Raw genomic sequence first — 25,575 nt, forward strand, 5'->3', positions numbered from 1 at the left:
AATTACGAGGCTAACTAGAGCACCCTGTGACAGGCGATGATCGCAATACAGGTGTGTTTCTAGGATCACAATCTAGTATATAACAACTCTATGACTAGATAAGCCACAACAATACTATAGATAGTATAATATTGCACAAAGTAAAGACTGAGTAAATTAGAGAAAGAGTAATATATTAAATAAGGTAAAGTCTTACAAAAGAAAGGAAAAGGTACAAGAGCTATAGCAGACTCTCCAGAAGACAGCTCTGGAAGACCCGAGCAAAGCTCACTACTCAACTCTAACTCCCACTCTAGACTACACAACTAAGATAAAGTGGACTAACTCCTCTTCATTTGAGCTTGTAGGCTTTTTCACCACCATGAATGGAGAGGAGGGAGTGACCCTCTATTTATAGGTGGAGGTGGAGGAGCGCCACATAATTGATCCATGTGACCTTGATCATGTAACCATTAGATCCACTGCCATAGAACTGCCTTAGATCCAAGGGCCAGGGTCATTTGGCATGTGCTAAATGTGTGGGGAAGGCGGTGGAGGGCTAGAGCCTCCATGGGTAGGTAGGCCCACCACTTCCTTCTAGAAGGTGTCCCCACATGTCATGGAGTGTGATAGCCACTTCGAACACGCTGGATGCTTCATTGTGGGCTCATGAATCCGTGTGACTTCATCTTCCACCCTTGAGCCAAAACACAAGTGTGATCCAAGGGTGGGGAATGACTCTGCGATACTTCACATGGATCGTGCCACCTTGGCAAGGCCTAGTGGGTCCATAGGCAGGTTGGGCGACCTACTTATGGAGGCCACCAGCTCATTTGCCTCCATTTGTCATCTCCTGCATAAAAATATCTCAAGGTACAAGTGGAACTCGTTATTGATAATAATATGTTTCATGACATGCCTCTCTTCCTTTAAACCGAGGTTGTTGACGGTGTTTTGAGTGTGTAATTTTGTGACATTTTCACCGTCAACAATAACCTACCAAGAGACCTGCCATCAACCGATCCATACAATTCCTAGGTGTAGTCCTTGTCACAAACTGCATGCAGCCTTTTCTTCTCATTCCTTGGATACCTGATGTCCACTCTCTCCTTAACATTGTACTCAATGACCACCCTCTTCAGTACCACCACAGAATCAAATACCATACCAACCTTAAATCTAGGATTTATCATGTCACTATCTATGAATGACTAAAACCTCATCCTAACTTCACCTTCCCCATCTATGTCAGGTAAGTCTAGGTCCTCTCCTTCATCAGTTGTATCATCTGCATCTGCATCTATGAACCTGACATACTTCTTTCCATTGCTAAACTTGTTGCCTATAGCCACTCCTTCTATAACTCCCTCATCAACATTATCAGTAAAGAAGTAATCATCCTCAGCATCTACCTCATATTCTGAATCCACAAAGTCAGGGTCATCTTCACTGGTCTCACTCCCATTATCTGGATCCATTTCTTCACTTGTCCTCTTCAAGTCAGTGTTGAAATCTGGTAGCTTCTCATCCTCCTTCCTTCTTGCATTGATCACATTTTGTGGACTACACACCTTTGGAAATGTTGGCACTGGATTAGCAACAATGTCATCCCAATTGAGCCCTAAAATGTTATTATGATGATCTATGTAGAGTACAAAGTTCTTCACCTCATGAACCATTGATTGCATGACAATAATTTTAGCGTCTAAACTAATAATCCTAAGCCCATTTGACAAAGCCTTGCCTGGTAAAAGCCAATACACTTGTCGGTCTGGATCCTTGGGGTAATGCAGCTGACAAAGGAAGTCATCTATCGAAACTATTGACTAGATATCCACCTCACAGTGATCAAAATGGCTAACCTTGCCACCAACATAAGATTTGTTCGAACCTTGACCAACAAAAAAACCCCATGATGCAACTCCACTGTGAACTCTTCATCATCATCCCCTACATTACTGCAACAGATCAACGTCACTACCATATCGATGAAATAGAAATGAACAAACCCTAACTAACACACAGCATCAAACCCTACCCACAGCATCAAACCCTAACCAATAGAAACAATCCAAAATGTAGTTACTGACAGTACCATCTACCAATATACTACCTCTTAATCCAAAAAAATAGATTTTGATGGCACTTGATTCAATGTATTTAGGCCGTGGATCCATCAGCCGTTGCACAATGACCACCATCACGTAGGTTCATCGCGGCTACCACAGGAACTAGCGCCTAGAGACCTCCCCTTCCGCCTCCACCACCACGTAGCCTTGATTCCTGTTCGTAGATCTGTCGTCCCTCCTCCGCTGCACCGTGGTCGCCTCCGTCGCCGTCGTGTTGCGGGAGACAAAGGAAGAGAGAGGGGGAGGACTGGGGAATGAGAGGAGCACGGCTTTGAGGGGCCTATCTACAAAAAAGGTATGGCCCAAAGTGGTCATGGGCCTTGCGCGTGTGATGACAGCCAGTTTAGCTAGGGCCTGCTAGCATCCAATTGGGCGGACCATATTTTCCGTTGATGGATTCCCACCCAAACGACGCTGGCCAGGCGCGTGCGAATAATGGAGGAGCAGTGCACCGGACAAAGGAGGCGTGAACACGCGCTAAAACTGCCAGAGAATCATTTCCATTTGATAGATTTGCACCCCACTTGCATGCAGTGACGTCATTCTTTTTTACCAACGAAAAAAGTCATAACTACCAAATCGACTATCTAAATTGAATTCTAATTGCACTATTGTGTTTCTTATAATAAATCCTTCAAAACAAGACCCCACATGAATATATTTAGGTAAAGTTTCATTAACGAACATTTATTTCGTAAAGATAGAATATTTTCTTTTGTTGAGCAGAGACGATGTTCTAGATTTAGAGAACAATGTTCTGTCGTCACAAGAAAAATATTCTTGATTTAGAAGAACATTATTCTAGTTTTAGGTGCACGATATTGGTATTATTATATACATAAAAATAAATAAATACATAACATAAAAAAAACATAATCTAGAGTAAAGCATAAGGAAAAAAATAAAAAAATAGACAATAGAATATCACATGTATAATAAGTGAACATCACTAAATACACTATAGAACATCACATGTATAATATGTGAACATCACAAAAAACATCATAGAACATCACTTGTATACTACGAGAACATCACATGTATATTCCGTGAACATCAAAAAATACGTCATAGAACATTACTTGCATACCACGTGAACATAAAAAAACATCTAAGAACATCATATGTATAACACGTGAACATCAGAAAAAAAAATATAACATCATATGTATACTACATAAACATAAATAAAACAACACAAAACATCATAAAAATAATAAGAAAGAAAAACAAAAAGAAATAAAAGAAAGGTAAAAAATATTAAAAATAAAAATAGTAATAAACACATAAAACAGAAAAAAAAAATGAATGAGGCACGAAATGAAAAAAGAAAAAAAGAAAAATTAAAGAAAGATAAAAAAACATGAATCAAAGAAAAACATAATTAGAAAAATAATAAAGTAAATGAAAGTATAAAAAATGAAAAGAATAATGAAAAATTACATGAAACAAAAAAACAAAAAGAAAAAATATGGAAAGAAAAATTAATAAGAAAAGGAAAGGAAATAAAAGAAAGATAAAAAATAAAAAAACATAAAATAGAAAATAAAATAAAAATAAAAAATAAATGAAGCACAAAATGAAAAATATAAAAAGAAAAAAGGAAAAGAAATAAAAAATAAAAAGGAAAAAAATATAGAAAGATAAAAAAAAATTAAAAACACATTAATCATAGAAAAAACATAAGAAAAGAAACATGAAATAAACAAAGATAACATCATATGTATAACACGTGAACATCATATGTATAACACGTGAACATCAGAAAAAAAAATATAACATCATATGTATACTACATAAACATAAATAAAACAACACAAAACATCATAAAAATAATAAGAAAGAAAAACGAAAAGAAATAAAAGAAAGGTAAAAAATATTAAAAATAAAAATAGTAATAAACACATAAAACAGAAAAAAAAATGAATGAGGCACAAAATGAAAAAAGAAAAAAAAAGAAAAATTAAAGAAAGATAAAAAACATGAATCAAAGAAAAACATAATTAGAAAAATAATAAAGTAAATGAAAGTATAAAAAATGAAAAGAATAATGAAAAATTACATGAAACAAAAAAACAAAAAGAAAAAATATGGAAAGAAAAATTAATAAGAAAAGGAAAGGAAATAAAAGAAAGATAAAAAATAAAAAAACATAAAATAGAAAATAAAATAAAAATAAAAAATAAATGAAGCACAAAATGAAAAATATAAAAAGAAAAAAGGAAAAGAAATAAAAAATAAAAAGGAAAAATTATAGAAAGATAAAAAAAATTAAAAAAACATTAATCATAGAAAAACATAAGAAAAGAAACATGAAATAAACAAAGATAACATCATATGTATAACACGTGAACATCATATGTATAACACGTGAACATCAGAAAAAAAAATATAACATCATATGTATACTACATAAACATAAATAAAACAACACAAAACATCATAAAAATAATAAGAAAGAAAAACGAAAAGAAATAAAAGAAAGGTAAAAAATATTAAAAATAAAAATAGTAATAAACACATAAAACAGAAAAAAAAAATGAATGAGGCACGAAATGAAAAAAGAAAAAAAGAAAAATTAAAGAAAGATAAAAAACCATGAATCAAAGAAAAACATAATTAGAAAAATAATAAAGTAAATGAAAGTATAAAAAATGAAAAGAATAATGAAAAATTACATGAGACAAAAAAACAAAAAGAAAAAATATGGAAAGAAAAATTAATAAGAAAAGGAAAGGAAATAAAAGAAAGATAAAAAATAAAAAAACATAAAATAGAAAATAAAATAAAAATAAAAAATAAATGAAGCACAAAATGAAAAATATAAAAAGAAAAAAGGAAAAGAAATAAAAAATAAAAAGGAAAAATTATAGAAAGATAAAAAAAATTAAAAAAACATTAATCATAAAAAAAACATAAGAAAAGAAACATGAAATAAACAAAGATAAAAACAAAAAAGAGGAAAAAGAGAAAAAAAAACAAAGGAAAAGAAAAGGAGAAGAAAAATAATAAGAAAGGAGCAAGAGAAACAAATTAAAGCTGGCCACAAACTAATGCGCCGCACGGCTGCTGCTCCATTCTCGGATAAAAAAATTTGGCGCGCAGCCTTCGGCGGGAATTGGCGCGCAGCGTTCGGCGGACGCTTCCGGTCCGGCCGTTTGGACCGGAAGAATTCCGGTTCAGCTGTCACGGTGGTATGTCCATGTAGACATAAAACATCAAACGAAGGGGTACTGACTCTTTATGCATCAATAATCAAGATTTTAGATATAAAAATATACTTTCAAAGCTGATAGACCAAATCGACATAGCCTTACAAGTTAATGGACTATACATGCACTTTACTCTATAAATAAACACATCCCAAACAATCATGACATAAGCACACGCCAAGTTCATCTGCGTTTCCTTCTTCATAAATGCGTTCGTTCGTCTTGATGATTTCAGACCAGAGCTCAAGAGCCTTCAAGGAGGTGGTGATCATCCGGCACCCCAGGATCCGCGAGTACGCGGTGGGCTTCGTCACGGCGACGGTTGCGCTGCGCGGCGCCGGGGTCCGCGGCGACATCTTCCTCATGAGCCGCGCCGACGTCATCATCCCGGACCTCTCCGTCCGGGAGGCCACGGGTAATTAACAGCATGCCAGCATGCATCACCAGCCTTCCTCTCCTCGTGCCTACCGAGTTTCTTGATCTGAATGGGGAATTTGTTACAGAAATCGTCCTCAGGCGGCATGTCTGTACCAAAGATCATATCGGCGGTGGAGGGGGCCATTGGCCTCGGCGACCATGGACGAGCAGTGAAGGACTCCTAGCTCACACGCACTTCTTTCAACTCCTGACAGTTGACGCTTCCTTCTCATCATCACAATTTTGGGTTGCTCTTCGAGGTTCTGAATGTTTTAGATGGCAGGTTTAGACAACGTGTTCCAATTTTCATCAGCCATAGGAAAATATATTGTAGTATATCTAGCAATCTATATAAATACTTTACGCGAGTTTTGGTATGAACTGACAAAAAAAAACATTGTGTCGACAGGTAAACAGCATAAGTTTACACTGATACTCATGACAACAGGCAAGTCAAAGAAGAAATCCATGTTCGGTGCACAATTCAGCAACATCTTGTTTCCCTGTTAATGTGGTGCGCAACCAAATTAACTAGCATTACTCCACTCCAGATGTATGTGAGACGCTTATTCAGTGATCAGCATCGATCTTTTATTGCTCGTGTCGCCTTCATTCCACACGCCTAAATTACCACAGGACCCAACCATAAAATCCCAACAGTCCCAATCGTCCCTTTCAATAACCATATGGGATTGCAAATTTGCAGTCAGCAGTCAATGATGCTACTATGCACAATTGACTGAATCGAATAGCACTGATACGTCCATCACACTAGCTTCTCAAATCAGGCAAGCAGCTTTTGGACATCAGGCTTGTTGGATGCCGCTAGGCCATGTCAGGTTCTTCACAGGCTCAAGAATTGCTTCAACTTCACGCAGAAGTTCTTCATCAATGCCTGATGTTGATAACTCCAGTGCAGCAGCCACATTCTCCTCCACCTTGTATCACGGAAACACAAGACGTTACACCCGAAATCACCACATTGCCATCCTAAGCTTCTGTCCCAACAAGCAAACTGAATGATTCTCCGTGGTGACACAGCAATCTTTAAATGGGACTGAAAAACCCCACTGCTGGCCTTGTTTTGGAAAGAAGAAATGGGCGACGGTATCATCTTTGAAAAAACTCAGTTTCACTTCACATTTTAAGGTCGAATGTATATTTGTATATATATACCTGCTTCAAAAAGGATGCTACCATAGAACGACAACACATGATGGCAAGTGGCAAGTTCTGTGGCAACTCAGAATTGAAAAGGACTAACCCAACAGGCTGCAGTCATAAGGTGAGTGCTCCAATACACTTCATTGCTACTAATCAATAGTTAAACAAACAAGATACAACATGGTTTATTATCAAGTGATACACTTGGTGACTACCAAAAATTCTTTTCATATTTTGTAAAACTTGTACAATATATGAGAACTGGCTTGGTAATCTTTAGCTGTTCTAGTTTAACAAATTTACAAACCTGTACTAAGTACTAACTAAATAGGAACTAGTTTATAGATGCGATTTAAAAGAAAAATAAAGGCTTAAACTAACATGGCTATCTCTATATTACCCTTATTTAGGATGAACTGTACAGCACAGTGATAAAACTATGATGATAATGAATCTATTCCTAGTTAAGATTAAGAAAGAAATATGAAAATCTTTTAGGGTACATGTGATACAGACCAAGCCAAATATACTAGGAGTCAACAGGAGATCTGCTCACAGCTCACATCTGGTTTAGATTGTGGAAGCATGGAAATATGATATTCAGAACGCAAGCTTAGATAACAATATTTCTTATCATTTCCTAAACCAACCAGAATATGCTCTAGCAGCTCACGAGTTAGAAAATATATTTATTCATCAAGCAATATGAATGAGCTGAATAGAAGACAAAAGTGCAAAAAAAATAAAATAAAACAGTGAACCTGTTCTGAAGAGTTCATTCCAACAAGAACTGTCGAGACTTCATTATTCATCAAGCTATACTGCATAGCTAGCTTGGTAATGCTTTTCCCCTTCTTTCTACAGTGATCTGCTGCAGCCCTGCATGCTGACTGATAAACAGGCAATATTATACTTGTCAAATAAATTTCTAGCAGAGATTGGAACAATATGTATAAGAAATAAACACAAACCAAAAAAATCTTCAGCAAGATCTAGAAGACGGCATGAACAACTATTATGCCAAACAGAGTTCTCAAGTTCCACACGAACGGTTTATCCTTGAGAGTTCAGTTAAGATACAAATATCATCAAGAATATTGAGTGGGTGTGTGCTTGAGTGTGGGTGTGGTATTAAGTTAATGCAATGACACACAACTCCCCTGTGGATTCAAGAAAAAAAATAAATTATTGTGGTGTTGTGGCAATTTTTTAGCCCATCTCTGTTAGTTCCTATGGACTCAGATTGAATAAATTACACTTATGTATGATTTAGTTTAGGTAGTTTTAGAATACATTTGCTGTGGTTCGGTGGTGTGCATCCACTGTGCACATCAATATATGCTATATTGAACTGATGACTTGAGGACATGATCAACATCTTGTCGTGTGTTTGGTTCGTGGGCTCACAGGGACAGAGCGGGTCCGTCCCCAAAAATACAGTGTTTTGTTTGGAGTCCACCGGGGTTGGGATGGTCCCTAAAAGGCATATACTGCAAAGATGTGGGACCAACCGAGTCCCTGAAATCGGTGGGACGGGGACGTCCCTCGTCCACGCCATCTTCATCAGTCTCCATCAACAAGCGGGCATGGGCGAGCACGTCGGGTCAATGGCAACACAGGTCAGGGCCATGGACGGCTCGACAGGGACGGCTCAACCGCACGGCTCGTTGCTCCAACGCACGACTCGTGCTCCTCCCCACACCGGAGCTCACAGCCCTTGGGGTGCGGTCCTCCCCGCCCTGGAGCTCGCGGTGCCTCGGGCACGCGACTCCTCATGCCAGAGCTCGACGGGGATGTGTGGGTCGGCGAAGGCCGGCTCGAGCAGATGGGCCCGGTGGGTAAGTAGAGCTGGGGCAGACTGATGGCGACGCAGTGGCTAGCGATAGTGGGGGAGGCTGGTGCGAGTAGCTGAGCGCCCCGATGGCAGCGGTGGCACAGGGAGTGCAGGACGAGCAGGCATCCTGGTGGCAACATGGCGAGGCAAACGCATGGCAGGAAGAGAAGAAAAGATGTTGAGGCTGACCGGTAGGGCCAACTACAACTGTGAGGCCCACACAAACTGTAGCTGACAGTGTCAAAATCTCTATCCATCCCATTTGACCCATCACTCTTAACCAAACAAAAAAAATGGACGGTTCCATCCCTCCCAACTGGACACTATATGGGATGGTTCCATCCTTAAAAACAAGGACAGGCCCATCCTATCCCAGCTTGTCCTCAAACCACACGCTTGAAAACCATGTGGGACATTCGTACTCCTTCGGGCTGTTATTACTTGAAGATTCTTACAGAAAAATTGAACTAATTGCAGACCAATTTGGCTGTCTGAAACATCAATTAATATCAGCTCGAGGCAGCATCACAGGAGGTCCCAACATGGCCCATAACACAGCATAGGTGGTGGTGCATCAAGGAGCCTGCAATGGCTCTGCATACCAGGATCAGGTTTGATCCTATATCTCTCTGTCGTTTCTTCCACACACAACAAAAAGGTAAGATAGATAAATTAGACCGGAATATGGAACAAGATAGGATTGGTTAGTTCGATATCCTTGCTGACATTGTCAAAATCAAGCAATAAGAAAATTATATGCTCTTTCATCCTGTTTGCTGTTTTCCCATCTGCAGCATGCAATCGATCCCCCAAGGCCCCAACATCATGTCTGTCGACGAAATACGTCCGGCAGTCTACCGAGGGGTATGCCCACGATAGTAGATGAATCGGTGGAGGTGCGCGTGAGGGAACCGGATGGTGACACAGAACGCAAGAGACAGTGATTAGGCAGGTTCAGGCCGTCAGCTTGACGTAATACCCTACGTCTTGTGTCTTTGTGGATTGTATTATGAGACTAGATGAAAACGAGGGGGGTCCCTACCCGCCTTATATAGCTCGGGGATAGGGTTACAGGTCGGTTGTTTCTATCCTAATCGGTTTACAAGATAGGAATTACAGAGATTGCGGAATCTTGCATATCCGAACAGATCATCCTTGATTGCCAAGGATCTTCACGTAGTCTTGCGAGGCACACCGACCTGTGCCGTGCTCCGCGTGGCGTAGTCTTGCGAGCTGGGCCTCCCCGAGCGGCTCGGCCCATGTACAGCCCTGTGGGTATCGGGGGTCATCCCCCCACAGCTAGTCCCCAAGCGCCTTGTATCCGCTGAGCAACACCGTCTTGAGCTTGTCCGAGCTGTTGAACGGGCGTCCGAGCTGTTGAATGAGCGTCCGAGCTGTTGAACGAGCGTCCGAGCTGTTGAAGTAGATGTTCGAGCAGTTGGACTGGTCGATGAAAACCGGACTCACTCAAAGTTGAGGTTTGTCAGAAGGATGTAAGGGGCTCAAGTAAAAAAAATTTGAAGTCTCCATCTTAGATGAAGTGTGCCCATTTAAGTTCGAGCGGCGAGGTTGGACGCTTAGCGTCTCTGACTTAGTCAGCGCGGAGGAACTTAGTCCCTCACGAGCGAAAAGAGATGCTTAGCATCGATGCCTTAGGCAAAATTTGACTCTCAGAGCCAAAACAGGGAGCTTGGACGATTACAGTCTACGACTTAGTCGCTTTGTAGAAGACCAAGTCCAGAAATAAGCACTTTCACCGCTAGGTGAAGTGTGACCACTTAGTCTCCGAGCCTGACAATAGATGAAGTAATCACATGGTGCCAGGGTCCAAAGTAGTAGTCATCAGGTGCTAACCCAGTTTCCAACTTGCTGAGACAAGCAGTGTAGAAAGAAGTACAGTCTTCGCAAGATGACGCGTACACACGTAGTCCCCGAGCCTGCTGGAAGATTGCAAAGATATCTTGTAGCAGGGTCAGAGAAAGAAAATATCTTGTCGTAAATGTCTAAAAAAACTCCGTCGAAGCAACGCTTAGCGTTGAATTCCGTTGCGTCGGCCCGCGTAAGACGCGGTTTGTCGTAGCGGCCCAACGGCACGCGGAGATTTCGGGAGAGAACACGACGGGGCAGGCGTGGTTCCCCAAAAACCCTGGGAGGCGAAAAGTCAGGGGTCGAACCGTTATAAGAGCGCCACGGCCCCGACGCACATTCCCCACTATTTCTCCGTCACTTCATCTTCTTCCTCGCGCCCGCACCGCTGTGCCCGGCAACAGCTCCGCCATTAGAGCGACCGCAAGCGCGTAGTCTCCTCCAAGCCACAGATCTGTTAGATGGAGCCGAAAAGAACTCGTGGCGGCTCGAGTAGGGCAGCGCACGAGCTCAATCACGCCAAGGAGTGGGTGGAGTCCGTCAGCAACGAGGCGGTGCTCATCAGTTGGTGGTGCACGGCGTGCTGCCCGATAGGGTGACGGCGGGATGGCATCCGGCTCGCGGTGAGAGCTTTCCTACTCCTCATGGCGATGAATTAGTAGTTTTTGAAGATCACTTCTATTGCGGATTTGATGTTCCGATCCATCGTTCCTCCGTGGGTTGATTGACTATTACGGGATCAGTCTTTGCAATCTCAGCCCAAATTCCATCCTTCATGTCTCTGTCTTCATCCATTTCTGCGAGGCCTATCTTAGCATTCTTCCCCATTTTGATATTTTCCGCCACTTCTTCTGTTTGAAAGCCCGGGGGGGATCTGGATCTAGGATCGTAGGCGCGCCGTATTTGCAGCTTCAGGATAGGATGGTGGGTCAATACATTGCCACCCCTTTGAACACAAATGTGAAGTATTGGGCGCAGCCATGGTTCTACATGCCACAAGCGAAGCCGTATGTGGCATGCGACGTTGATCAGATCCCCGTGAGCAACGCCAAGTGGTCGGAGAGGCCTAATGCTAACGGAATAGAGCAAGTGACGGAGCTCTTGGCGCTGATCGACCGGAGAAGGTTGGATGGGGTCATAGTAGCGACAAATTTCACTTTTCAGCGGGTCCAGCCCAGCAAGGAGAGGGCACACCCCGGGTATGAATTCCAAGGGGAGACCGATGGGACCCGTGAGGTACCCGAGGAGATCAGTCGGGATGAAGTCAAACGGCGCATCTCGATGATGTTCAACCTCGCTGGGCGTCTTTGGATCAACGACCAGCAGAGGCCCTTCAATGTGGAGAGCCTCCCACCATGGGTAAGAGTCTTCTTTTTGGTTTCGCTTGATTCCTTATCTGTTGCGATGTACTCATTCGTGTTGATGCCCGGCCGAGGGGTCCCCAGAGTCGAGCCAGCTCGGAGGCTGGTGAGGACAGCTCGGCCGACCTTAACGACGAAGATGAAGACGAGCGGACGTCGTATGTCCGCGAGAAGCTCCAGGGGAAGCGGCCTGTTGGCGAGGAGCCATCCCCGAAAACAAGAAAAACAGCAAGGTCGTCTCATCGTGAGGAGAGACCGGTGAGCATTGGAGCTACCGCCTAGCTCCGAAGACGGCAGATGGTGGTGTCGAGCTCGTCAGACGATGGACCGGCGGCGCCTCCTTCACCGAGGGCCATGACGCCTCCGCCATCTGCCCCGGCTGGGGCGGAGACGCGTGAGAGGCGGTGGATGCGGGAGGCCGGAGCGGCGATGCCCGACAGTACTCGGGCGACACCAGCGGCGGCAGCTTGAGTGGCACCGGCAGCGACAGCCCAGGTGACTACCGCGGTCCCCGAGACCACGCGGACGACTCCAGTAGCGGCAGCGCAGGTGGCCACCGCAGTCCTCGGGACCGCGCGGGTTACTCCAGTGGCGGCAGTGGAGACGCTGGGCAGTTTGGGTGCTGGACTGGGCGGTTCCGGGCGAGCGCGCCGGTTCCGAACAGCGCGATGGGAGTCCCAATTCTAAGTTCCCTTCTTTTTGCGCAATTCTTCTCTAGCACGGTGTTTTGTTTCTTGACGAGTTGTTTGCTTGCTAAAGTGCAGAGTCGAATGAGGACCTGCAGCCTTCTGCTGCTGATGGTGGGGGCGTGTGGAGGAACCGAAAACTCCCAACGTCCAGCAGAGACAAGGGGGAGCAGATCCAATTGCCCCCACCGTGGTGCAACCAGCGGATGCGGAACCGATAGCCCCAGCAATGGAGGAGCCACCAGTTACCGGACCTACCTCGCCTAGTGGTGGGGCGCACGACGAGGGTGATCCGGGCGATGAGGGGTTGTGGAGTGCAGCGGCGACGTAGGCTGATCCTGTCGGAGCAGGAGCAAGGGCCACAGGGGATGCGCCGAGCAGCGCGGCGTGGGATCCACCCACGGTTGCTGAGCAAGCGACGGCACCGGCAGCGTCGACAGCGGAGGTAAGGCTTGGACGGTCCGAGCACAGCAGCGACCAAGGAGGGCACCTCTGCAGGCGGCTGCTGTGGAAGTTGAAGAAATCGCGCAGGAGCCCACTCCGCCTCCCCAGCTCCTCGGCACAGTTATCCAGCGCGGTGAAGAGTTTGAAATGCTGGAGGGGGAGGTGAGCGCAAAGACAAAGAGGCTGAGAAACGACCTGACAGCAATGATCGGCCGCATTGAGGTAAGCCTGAAAAATCATTCAATTGTGTCCCTTGAAGATCGCAGTCTTTTGACCCCTTGCTCTTTGCAGAATGTCATGAAAGTGTCCGAGCAGCGCCTGCGGCAACTAGAGGAGATGACCCCGGTGCTGAAGGAGAATAAGAATTTGCAGGCGTCGGTGAACGACCTCCAGGCGCGCCTACTCCAAGAACGCCACCGCAGAGAAGATTTGGAGGTGAAAGTCCTAGCGTTGGAGACAGAGCGCCGGCAGATGGAGGCGGAGAGCCAGTCGCTGGCCAAGCAGCTTAGCCACAGTACCGACCAGCAGAAAGGTATGATTTTGGATCTTGTTTTGTTAATGCTCAGCGTTGTGTGACGTCTGGCTGTGATGTGCAGCGCTGGAGATGGAGTTTGGCCTTTCCCAGGAGGCTGTCATGCAACTGACTGCGGGGAAGGAGGAGGCAGAGGAGAATGCCAAGAGGGTCGCTGAAGATCTTCAACGTTGGTGCTTGCCACTTTATTTTTACTTGTGCAGCGTTGGACGCATGCTTAGCATACGGCTGCTTTTTTGCAGAGTATCGGCACCAGGCGCACGCGCAGTTCAAGGTCTTTGGAGACCAGGTGAAAGCGCGGGATGACACCATTGAAGCGATGACGGCGGGGATCAAGCCCGTGCTCGACTGCATTGGCTTTGAACCATCCGAAGGGAGAGAGCAACTGCCTGGAGACCCGCCACCCTGGTCAATCGTGGACCGGTGCCGGATGGCGTGGTCGGACTTCCAAGAGTTCACACGCAGCGCCGCCCATGGAGCCGTCGTCCATGCACTTGCACAACTGCGGTCGCACTACCCTTCAGTGGATCTCCAGCGGGTGGTGACCGGGTATGCCCGAGGGATGATGCAACAAAGATCGCTAGGCTGGAGGATGAGGCAGAAGAACCAGCGAAGAGGTTGGCTGGAGACGTCAACCTATTCAGGGAAGGAGGGAGCGGTACCCAGTAGATTAGGAAAAACTTATGTTGCAAAGTTGTGTAAAAGTACTTAGCAACTTTTGATGAACACTTAGCGTTATGGTGGATTTTGTGTTTATATTTAATATAAACCATCCGAACAGTTTGTGTGTAGCTGAGCCTCCAGCCTTAGTTAGCTTGTTAACCGTAACGCGGAGCGCGGAGCCCGTGTGCGTGTAGGAAGAACAAAGCGTCACCATGGAGCCGTTGCCGGCCACCCATAACGCAGAAGGTGGACGCTCGTGCATGTGTAGGGAGAAGCTGGAGACAGGGCCGTCTCTGGAAACATCCGAGCGTCAACATGATTGTTCGGGGATTTACCTTAGGCATAGTTTGCATGTCATCTTTAAGATGTTGTACGCAGAGAAAGATTCGCTTAGCGAAAAAGCATGGAGAAAACAATATGGAGAAACATCAGGGTAAAAAACTTTATTGAATACTCAAATATGAAAGGTACATATCTTTGAAATGAACGTTTCAAGGGTATAAACGCCTAAGCAGATCGATGTGCCAAGAGTTTGGGACATCTCTTTCGTTCATGTCGCATAATCTGTAGGATCCTGGTCGGGTGACCGCCTTGACAATGAAGGGGCCCTCCCATGCTGAGGAAAGCTTGTGCATCACATCAGTCTTCTGCTTCTTGCGGAGTACTAAGTCTCCAACCACGAAAAATTGATCGTTGACGTTGCGGTTATAGTATCTTCGCATGTTGTCTAGGTACTTTGCTATCCGAACACATGAAACCAGGCGCTCTTCTTCTAAGCTGTCCACTTCAACGAGCCGAGCTTGGTCGGAGTTCTCCTCGTTGTAGTTCTCCACCCTGGGTGCTCGGAAGGCGATGTCGGCAGGTAAAACGGCCTCAGAGCCGAAAACCATGAAGTACGGAGAGACACCGGTGTTGCGACTGGGCTGGGTCCTTCTTGCCCCTGCTTGATAGAGGGCATCACCAGGTCCTGGATGAACACTCCGGCTGGAACTTCGGCCCGGGTTGACCCTAACTTTGACAGCTCATCGGCTGCTTGGTTGTCAGCCCGGACCACGTGGTGGTACTCGATGCCGTAGAACTTGTCTTCTAACTTTCTTATCGTGGCGCAGTAAGCGTCATCTTCTCATTGGTGCAGTTCCAATCCTTGTTGAGTTGATTGATCACGAGTGCGGAGTCGCCGCACACCTGGAGGCGTTTAACGTCGAGCTCGACAGCTATACGGAGACCATGAAGTGTCGCCTCGTATTCAGCGGTATTATTAGATGCTCGGAAGCGTAGGCGGAGGACATAGCGAAGCTTATCCCCTGATGGCGAGATGAAATACACACCTGCCCCAGCGCCGTCGAGGTTGAGAGACCCATTAAAGTACATGGTCCAGTGCTCGGGGTGGTCAACCGGGACAAGAGTATGCATATCCGTCCACTCGGCGATGAAATCGACGAGCGCCTGCGACTTGATCGTGTGGCGAGGCCTGAAGTCGATGGTATAGGTGCCGAGCTTGACCGCCCATTAAATGATGCGGCCATTGGCTTCCTTGTTGCGGGGCATGTCGCCGAGTGGGTACTCAATCACTACTGCTATGTGGTAGGCGTCAAAGTAATGACGGAGCTTCCGAGATGTGATCAGAATGGCATACAACAGCTCTGGACCTGGGGGTAGCGAGTCTTAGACTCGTTTAGGACCTCGCTGATGAAGTAGACTGGGCGCTGGACTTTGTATGCGTGTCCGGCCTCTTCTCGTTCAACAACGATGGCGGTGCTGAACTTGAGCTGCTATGATATGCGCTCGGACCTTCTCGACCTCTAGAGTTTGAGGAAGTTTCTCGAGCTCGTTGAAAGCAACGGTGAGATTAGCACTTGGGGTCTGGTGGACCGGCTGGTTGCCCACCATGTCGAACTCCTCCAGATTACGCCCCCGGCGCGGTGGGCCGTGTCCATCCACGTCGCCCCCGTAGGCCGCCTCTGCATCTCAGCGACGTTGGCGATCGGCGTTTTTCGCTAGGCGAGCATTGCGCTCGTCGGTGATTTCGCCGTCCCTAATGGCGCTGTCGTGGCTGACGTGGAAAATCATGCCCCCAAACCCCGGAGGGAAAGTAGGGCAGCTTGATGCAGTCTTGGTTGAGCCCTCGGAGTAATCACCGGGGCTCTCCTCCAGGACGTTGTGGAGGGAGTCGTCCGAAAGGTGGCGAAAAGCCACCATATTCACCACGGGCGCGGGCTAACCTGCCTCAGGCAGATCAATCCTGTAGAGGTCGTCGACGTGGTCGCGCTCGGCGTGGTCGATGAAGAGGTGGTGGACAGCGTTCTGGTACGAGGATCCTGCACCCTCCAGCCTGGCGGGTTCTCCATCGGGACCTCATAATCGGCCAAGCGTAGGCCGGTAGCAGGAAGTGGACGGCGCCGCACCGTGTGCCCCTCTAGAGTGGTCGTAATCACCAAATCGGAATCTAGCCGCCTCGAACGATGTGGCCGAGCAGGTCGCTCGGTTGCAGCGACTTGGTGATCTTGGAGTGCAAGAAATTCGTCGCTCTCTCTAGATTGATCTAAGACCGAATCCACGAGGAGCTGGCATTCCGTTAAGTGGTCTGTGACCCGATCGATGGATGCGATCAAATCGTCATTGCTGATGGATCTCCTAACCCAGCGGCGGGGCGCCGGAATCAGAGATGCCGTTGCAGGTGTTGGCGCGATCGGCGCAGGGTGATCCTACACCACCTCCACGATCTCCCCGTTGCCGTCGAGGCCGATGACCCAGGTCATGGATCTGACCGTGAAGATCTGGCCCGGCTTGAGAAGGGCCATGGAGCTCGGAAAGCGGACCATCTGGCTCGCCATGGATTCAGCACGCACACCCCCTACCTGGCGCATCACTGTCGACGAAATATGTCCGGTGGTCTACCGAGGGGTATGGCCACGGTAGTAGATGAATCGGTGGAGGTACGCGTGAGGGAACCGGATGGTGACACAAAACGCAAGAGACAGCGATTAGGCAGGTTCAGGCCGTCAGCTTGACGTAATACCCTACGTCATGTATCTTTATGGATTGTATTACGAGAGATTGGATGAAAACGAGGGGGGTCCCTACCCGCCTTATATAGCTCGGGGGGTAAGGTTACAGGTCGGTTGTTTCTATCCTGAATTACAGAGATTGCGGAATCTTGCATATCCGAACAGATCATCCTTGATCGCCAAGGATCTTCATGTAGTCTTGCGAGGCATACCGACCTGTGCTGTGCTCCGCGCGGCGTAGTCTTGCGGGCTAGGCCTCCCCTAGCGGCTTGGCCCATGTACAGCCCTGTGGGTATCAGGGGTCATCCCCCCACAATGTCCCATAACCCTAGTTCAAAAAAGTTTGAAAAACAACAGCCTGCCATTACCCACAGCTACCAGTTTTGATATCTCCTGGGAATGTGACAAGCTGTAGAAGGTGACAAGGTTGGCCCCAATGCCTCATGTTTGGAAATCTCTGAACTAGTAAGGAAACGGGTCGGCACTGGGAAGAAGCTGTATAAGGATCGACTACCCAGCTAACAGGCATGAAAGATAGTCTAACTTAACTGATTAATAATCTTACAACAAATGGACAAATTGTGCAACTGTTGCCTGTTCAGGTTTAAAAGTGGATAGGGAAGCTATGGAACTCAATAATAACACCATTGTAAGAAAAGCTGAAAAGGATAGCTGCAGAGGGCTGTCAACAGTGAACAGAGGGTGATAAATCTGGCAAACTATACCACAAAAGGAGCAATGGGCATATTATGCAGCATCCGATGCTTTTGCCAAAACAACAAAAACTTATTTCTGGATTTTTCCTAAATTTTAAAATCCTATTTTCCGTAAACAAAAAATAATAATTTCACTACCCAAAAAAATCAAAATTTGAAGAAAAAACTATAAATGATTGAAATGGCTCCTAACTTCCTAGTGTCCCTTGCCTTCTGTAATACATGAGGCTTTCTAAAATCAGTTCCCAACCCAATATTAACTTCGAACGAAGATCCCATAAAAAATCATCGCTTCTCTCTTAAAACACAACCCACCCTAGACCAAGCCCACTTTTTCAGTGACACCCCAACCCTGCTCCCTCCCCTTTTCGGGTTCCAGCAAAGGACCCTAGACCCTCCCTCCCTCTACACTTTACACCTTCTCATTGCACAAGTGCCCCACTCAAAACTTCCTCACCATAAGCCCTTAAGTTTTATTTTATTCTTCTCATTTGTAACCATAAGCTCTATATAATTACGGACATTTTCCTTCCCTGTGATTTGATACAATCATCAAAAAATAAATGAATATGAATTGAATATTTTCATTTCCTAAGTAGAATTCAGGCATCTATGGGGCTCCAAAGAGCCTTTATGGAAAATAGATAAGAAATGCAGAAGTACGAAAATTACAGGCCAAAAGATAGAATGGTGTGGATGCATGATTGAAATATTAGCAAAGTTCGGCTAGGCGGCGACTACGCGCGCCTAGTCGCTGGGCGAAGCCCGTCGCCGCGACTAGGGGCATAGTCGCGCATCGCGGCGCGGAGGCGCGCTAGGCGGGAGTGGACGCGGCGCGTAGGCGCGCGTGATGAGCGCGAGCTCGAGGGCGGCCAATTTTGGCGCGCCAAATCGGAGCGCAGGAGGAATTCCCGCGCGGCCAGGCCCGCGCGCGGCCACGAGACCCAAGCGCGGGAGGATTAGAAGGGAGCGCGGCGCCATTCGCTCGTCCCCGCGTAAGATTTGGTCGTCCCCGCCGCCGGTCCTCCTCGCCGGGCGAGGTCCATCCCGCCGGACGACCTCCTCCCCGCCGGTCCTGCTCCTCCCGCCGGTCCTGCTCCTCCTCTGCTCCTCCCCTGCTCGTCCAAGCTCGTCCCCGACTCGCGCGCCGCCGGTCCTGCTCGTCGTCGACTCGCCGCCGCCGTCCTGCTCGTCCTCGACTGGAACCCCTCCCCGCCGGCCACCCCAAGTCCCCAAGGTGAGCTCCCTTCCCTCCCATGCTCCTCTCCCCTCCCATGCCGGCAGCTCCTCCCCTGCTCATCTCCCCTGTATGATTGAATTTGCATGTGTTTGTTTAGTGAAGTCTTTTGTTTACTGAATGAGTCTACTGAATGAGACTAGTGCTGCTGTCATCATTAGTTAACAGTAAAAATGTGTTTGTTCAGTGAAGTCTTCCAATAATTTTAGTTTTGATTGCAGTTGCAGTTTACCTACTGAATATCTAATGTGCATGCTCTGTTCCTACTGAATTTCCTACTGAATGATTGCAGTTGCAGTTTACTGAATGTCTAATGTGCATGCTTTGTTCCCTGTTCTCTGTACTGCGGTTCATTGGTGAACTCTTGAATTTGAATGTAGGATGTCGACAGAACAAGGTGTTTCTGCACCAGATGCAACAGGAACTGAGGCAACTAATCTCCTGAAAAGGAACTCAGATGATGTTGGATGGAAATATGGTGTTCTTGTTGATGCTAGCAACAAGAACAAGGTGAAGTGCAAGCTCTGTGACAAGGAGATGAGAGGAGGGATTCATAGGTTGAAGGAGCATTTGGCTCATAAAGGAAAGAATGTGAAGAAATGCACAGCAAGAACACCACAGGCTATGGAGGCTAAAGAGAAGTGCAAGAAGGCGCTAGCTGATGCAAACAGGAAGAGGGAGGAGAAGATTATTCGTGAGCTAAAAATTAGAGAGGAAGTTCATGTATCTAGGGTTGGAACAGATTCAGATGAAGTCACCTGTGTTGGAAGTTCAGAGCCCCACAAATTAGGACCCATTGACAAATGGACACGTGCTATTGATCCTAAAGCTACCAAGTCTGATTCTTTGAAGCAACAACAGCTGAACAAGGAACTTTGGAAAGAAAGAACCAATGAGGTGCATAAGTACATTGAAAGATGGGCATATACACATGGTAAATTGCTAGTATACTATGCTGTTTTTACATTTCAAAGTTCATTAGATGTTGTTTTCCTGTACTGAACACTAATTATGCTTCTTTCAATGTTGTGTTGGCAGGAATTGCTTTCAATGCATGTGATAATGATGAGTTCAGGCAAATATGCGAAGCAATTGGACAGTTTGGTCCAGGACTTGTACCTCCAACTCAGGATGCACTGCGAGGGAAGTTGCTGGAAGAAGAATATGAAAGAACCAAGAGTTTGCTGCAGGAGCGTGAAGCCGAGAAGATGAAAAATGTGTGTTCTATTATGACTGATGCTTGGTCAGATAGGAAGAGGAGAAGCATAATGAATCTGTGCACCAATTGTGTTGATGGAACCTCCTTCATCAGCTCTAAGGAGATGTCACATGTCTCACATACCAGTGAGGTCATCTTTGATCTTGTGGACAAAGCAATTGAAGAGATTGGTCCAGACAATGTGGTGCAAGTAGTGACTGACAATGCCTCTAACAACATGGGAGCAAAGAGGCTATTGGAAGAGAAGAGACCACACATATTTTGGACCTCTTGTGCAGCTCACACAATCAACCTTATGCTCCAAGGATTTGGCAACATGACTCGGTTCAAGAAAGTGGTTGACCAAGCAAAGGCATTTACCATATTTGTCTATGGCCACACAAGGACATTGGAGTGCTTGAGATACTTCACAGAGGGGAAAGAGGTAGTGAGGCCAGGAGTGACTAGGTTTGCTTCAAACTTTCTCACTTTGAGTAGCATGCAAGAGAAGGACCAGTTAAGGAAGATGGTGGTTCATAGTAGGTGGGACTCATTGAAGGATGTGAAATCAAAGAAAGGAAAAGAGGCAACAGCAACTATATTGAGTCCAAGCTTTTGGAAGGATGTGAAGCTAACATTGACTGTTTTTGAGCCATTGGTCAAAGTCCTCCGTTTGGTTGATGGGGATGTGAGGCCATCCATGGGTTTCCTTTATGGAGAACTACTAAAGTCAAAGAGACAGATCAAAGAGGCCTTTGGAAATGTTGAGGCTCGGTTCAAGGATGTAATAGCTGTTATTGACAAGAAGATGAATGGAAGACTTGATTCTCCATTGCATTTGACAGCCTATTTGCTGAATCCTCACTATAGATAGTGACCCATCAATCTTTGATCAACCCAAAATATCAAAAGGGTTTATAGCTTGTGTTGAGAAATTTTATTATCATAATGACGACATGCAGCATCAGGCTGCCAACATTGAACTAAAGAAGTTTCAGAATAGAGAAGGACCCTTTAGCAAGAAGTTTGCTAGGACTTTTGAAAACTTTGATTACAACCCAGGTAGAGGTACTTCCTATAAGCTTGCATGGCTCATGGCTGTTTGTTGTTTGCTGTTTTCTGAACTAATAGAGGTGTTTTTTTTATTTCAGCATCATGGTGGAGACTGTATGGATATGAAACACCAGCTTTACAGAAGATGGCTACAAGGATCCTATCTTTGACATCAAGCTCTTCTGGTTGTGAAAGAAATTGGAGTGGGTTTGAAGGGGTACCTATCTATTATGAACATTTCAGTTTCAGCAGCATTACAATTAAATTGTAGAACTGAGAATGCTTTTTTTAAATTGTAGATGCACACTAAGAAGAGGAATAGGCTTACTACAACCCGCCTCAACAAGCTGGTGTATATCCAATTCAACTCCAAGCTGCTTAGTAAGAGAGAAAAGATCAAGTCAAACAAAATCATTGATGTTCTCTTGTCTAGTGATACAACTGAAGCTCAAGGTTTTCTTCAAGAGGGTGGGGATGATTGTGCATTAGTTGACTTTAGAGATGGGGAGGAAGATGAGATGGAGGGTACAGGGATACCTTGGTCTGTCATTGGAGAGGCAGTGGGAGCAGATGAACAACTTGAGCTGCGTAGAAGTGCAAGAGTGAGGGAGCTCTATGAAGGAGAAGAATTTGAGTCTGAAGAAGAAGAGTATGACGATGAGGATATGTACTACAGTGAAGAAGAAATATGATCTGGACCATCTCCATCTAGTAGTGAAGCCTTTTGTGATGCCCTGGTCTTATGAACTACAGCTGTGTCACTTTGTGTCTGTGTGTCTTCTTTTGTGATTTGTGAGACCTGAACTAAGAACTATGCGCTTGTGCTGTCCTTTATTTATAAATTGTGTTGTGCACTTGTATTACTGCCCTATCCACTTGTATTGTAATTACCAGCTACTGATATGGTGTGCTCATGGATGGGAGGCTGCTGAAATCATCCAGATAAGTCACAACTTAGTGTTTTCTATTTTTTTTTATGAACAGCTAGCTGTCTATTGACTAATTTACTAACTACTAGCTGTCAAAATGTGTTGCAGGAGCTAGGAACATGCAAGAGTAAGCCAGCTAGGAGTCAGATATGTCTACTGACCCTCTTTTTATACTTACTGTGACTCATATATATAGTAGTTATATTATATATATAGTTATATACATAATATATATATAATTTATGGCTATATTGCCAAAACGCCTAGGAAAACGCCTAGGAGCGCCTAGGACCGAGTACTCCCGACTAGGCGCTAGGCAATGGGTCAGCGCCTAGATTCCGCCTAGCGCCTAGCTGAACTTTGAATATTAGAAAGTCATTCTAAATATGGGGGGTTTACACTGTCAACATGCCTATTAGGACAGTAAAAATGGTGTGTTTGACAATTCATAAAGCAACAGCCACAAAAAATAAAACTGTACTCTAGGAAGCTTGCTGTTCAATCAACAGGCACATAACAGATTTAAGGATATACCTTAAGTTCTTCTGGTGCAGGATGCCACTCTGGTGGCCCATTATCTGTTAAAAGACCCATGGAGAGGGGAGAAGCACTGATAACCCCAACACCTTTGCTCTTCAAGTAGGGGAGCAGTTCAACAAGGGAGGTGTCATTAATCCCGTAGTGGCAGTAAGATAGAATCAGGTCCACCGAGCCTGGTGCTACCCGGTCGAGGACATAAGGGTAGATGCTGAGGGGCAGCCCGGTGATGCCAATGAACCGTGCCTTCCCACTCTCCTTAATCTTCTGGAGTGCGGGAATTGTCTCGTTCACAATCTACAGCAAGAATGAGTGTCAGTGTGCCCAGATTCCGGGCTCAGCTCACTGCACGGGAGCCTGGCAATTCGTCAAACAGATGGTGAGCGGAAGCCGTAATCGGGACCGGACCTGGTCGAGATGGGTGAACTCGATGTCGTGGGCGTGGAGGATGTCGACGTAGTCCAGCCCCAGTCGGGCGAGGCTCTCGTCTATGCTCCGTGTCACGCGGTCGGTGGAGAAGTCGAAACCCTCGTCTTTGTAGCGGCCGCACTTGGTGGCGACGACGACTCGATCCCGCGGAACGGCCGCGTGGCGGAGGCAGTCGCCGAGGACTGACTCCGAGATCGTGCCGCCGTAGTACCTGAGCGCGGGTGGGCGGTCAGACCAGTGGCATCAGTCAGCGGAGGAGGAGAGGAGAGGGGACTAGGCGAGGAAACGAAAGGGAGTGAGGAGTTCCGTACGGGGAGGTATCGAAGAAGTTGATGCCGAGGTCGAGCGCGCGGCGGACGGCGGCGCGGGCGGCGTCGCGGGGCACGTCCCCAAAAACGTTGCCGAGCGGGGAGGCACCAAAGCCGACGGCGCTGACGCGGAGGCCCGTACCGCCCAGCTCGCGGAGCTCCATGGCTCGTCAGGCTCAGGCTTTTGCTGATAGGCGCGCGCGACGGATTGGAGTTGGAGGGGAGGGGACTGGAGTGGGTGCGCGAGTGTGCGCGCCACGGATGGAGTCCATCTACCTCAAGGTCAAGGTTATATATGTAACTGACATATGGGTCACGGAATGACCGGACCATGTCAATGACAAAGTTGGGCTGCTTGATGTCTTGCCAGCTAGGCAGCTACTGTACCACCTTGCTTATTGGATTCTTAGCGAGTTTGTCTCGTAGCATGTGCGGGTCATGTGACGCTAGACGATCGTGTTTATTATTTTTGGAAGTTGCCACCTATAAAGCTTAAACGCTGTGACTCCGTAAAAGCTGGCAACTAGATTGTGCGGTTCTCCGATAAAGATATTATTGAGGGCTCTTGTCCTTGTCCCGGTCGGTGAAGGCGGAAAGCAGCTCTAGTAAAAGTGAGGCATTGAGAGTGTTAAGTTTATTGGTCGAGTCAAAGTCTAGTGCTCACCTTGAGCCTACCTCGAGGGATAGTCCGGGCTGGGCTTGGAAGCTAGCGAGAGGATCGATAATCCTTGAACTTGGCAACTCGCCTCGGGTGGGGTGGTTGGCAAGCCACCGAACTTGGGAGGAATATTATCATGTCATCCACTGTCTCCCGTGTGGTTTGCACTCCCCGATAGTAGCTCTTTACTTGTAATATCTTGGGCTAGTGTTGTTGCTCTTGTACTAGTGTAGCTAGTTGTAGTTGCTTACCATTGCTCACTAGTATATGCAGGAGAGCTCACTTTGTGCTAGCTTGTGCTCTAGTAGCTTAGGTTGTGTGACCTTGCTAACTAGATCTTGTGTAGGTGAGATCCCACTACCAACTCAGCACCATAGTTGTTACCTTGATTAATATTTTTTGTAGGGGTCCTGTGAACAAAGGTAGAGGAGTGTAGTCATGGCTAGATCGACGAGGTTAATTCTACATTTGTTTTGATTAGCCAAAGTGATTGTTTTAGATACAACTATTCACCCCACCTCTCACCCCCAGTTGGCCATCTCAACCTTACATCATGCTCCAGCGTTAACTCTAGGACGCCAACAACCCCGCTCACCAACGACCCAAGTGCTTCTGCGGCATCCTAAACAGTGAACATGACCCATTTCATCCCCTCTCCCTTCGCCATCTCCCTCTCCCTTCGACCCCAACCTTTTCCCCAAACCGTAACCATGGACTGTGTTCTTGAATTTTTGATGGAATTTTCGGTAAAAAGGAAGTTTTGCAAGAGGGACATGGGGAGAAGACGATTCGCATCAAATTGGGTTCGGGAGGATCGGATCAAGGGGCATGTGTACTTCCTTCCTTCTCCTTTGAGCTCTTTAATTTCATATTTTTGTTGATGCATTCTTTTTCCGTTTACATTTCCTAGCCATTTTGCTAAACCAAACAAATGACCATATTGATTTCTCTATAATAGGTAGCAGTGGAAATGAGTTCTGTTGTTGTTACCGTCCCTTTTGCTAAACCAAATAATACTTTAGCTGTTTAAAATCGTTCATGAAAGAGACCGGATAAGCTTTTGAACACAGGCGCTAAGGATAAAGATGATAGTCCATTAAAGTTGGTTCAATTATAGTGGAAATAATGTATATCACTTCTAGATGGGACAATCGATGTTAACACCAGTCATTTGTCACTCATCATATGTAAGTGACCAATCTTGCTATGTCGCTA

The 25,575-nt window shown here is 46.1% G+C and overlaps 1 protein-coding gene and 1 long non-coding RNA gene across 2 annotated transcripts; one reads left to right on the plus strand and one right to left on the minus strand.

Annotated features, from left to right (window-relative positions):
- Nucleotides 1–5,348: 5,348 nt before the first annotated feature.
- Nucleotides 5,349–23,972, minus strand: LOC136507927 (L-galactose dehydrogenase). Its single transcript, XM_066502523.1, has 5 exons — nt 23,706–23,972; nt 23,374–23,605; nt 22,963–23,262; nt 7,663–7,791; nt 5,349–6,675 (listed from the first exon to the last, which is right to left on the minus strand). Exons 1-5 carry the CDS (start codon nt 23,864–23,866, stop codon nt 6,544–6,546), a joined length of 954 nt encoding a protein of 317 aa, XP_066358620.1. The 5' UTR covers nt 23,867–23,972; the 3' UTR covers nt 5,349–6,543.
- On the plus strand, nt 21,485–22,018 carry LOC136507928 (uncharacterized). The gene is made up of 3 exons (XR_010771790.1): nt 21,485–21,508; nt 21,598–21,716; nt 21,799–22,018. It is a non-coding gene; the product is annotated as an uncharacterized lncRNA (long non-coding RNA).
- Nucleotides 23,973–25,575: the final 1,603 nt, after the last annotated feature.

The sequence above is a fragment of the Miscanthus floridulus genome, chromosome 15 (assembly GCF_019320115.1).
Source record: "Miscanthus floridulus cultivar M001 chromosome 15, ASM1932011v1, whole genome shotgun sequence".
Taxonomy (NCBI): Eukaryota; Viridiplantae; Streptophyta; class Magnoliopsida; order Poales; family Poaceae; genus Miscanthus; species Miscanthus floridulus.

What these genes read in the sequence shown, in the direction of transcription:
- LOC136507927 (XM_066502523.1), bottom strand. Translation starts at nt 23,866, where the DNA reads ATGGAGCTCCGCGAGCTGGGCGGTACGGGCCTCCGCGTCAGCGCCGTC. An exon ending in AACTTCTTCGATACCTCCCC is followed by an intron (nt 23,606 to 23,705) that starts GTACGGAACTCC and finishes ACCCGCGCTCAG; the next exon opens with GTACTACGGCGGCACGATCT. An exon ending in AGTTCACCCATCTCGACCAG is followed by an intron (nt 23,263 to 23,373) that starts GTCCGGTCCCGA and finishes TTCTTGCTGTAG; the next exon opens with ATTGTGAACGAGACAATTCC.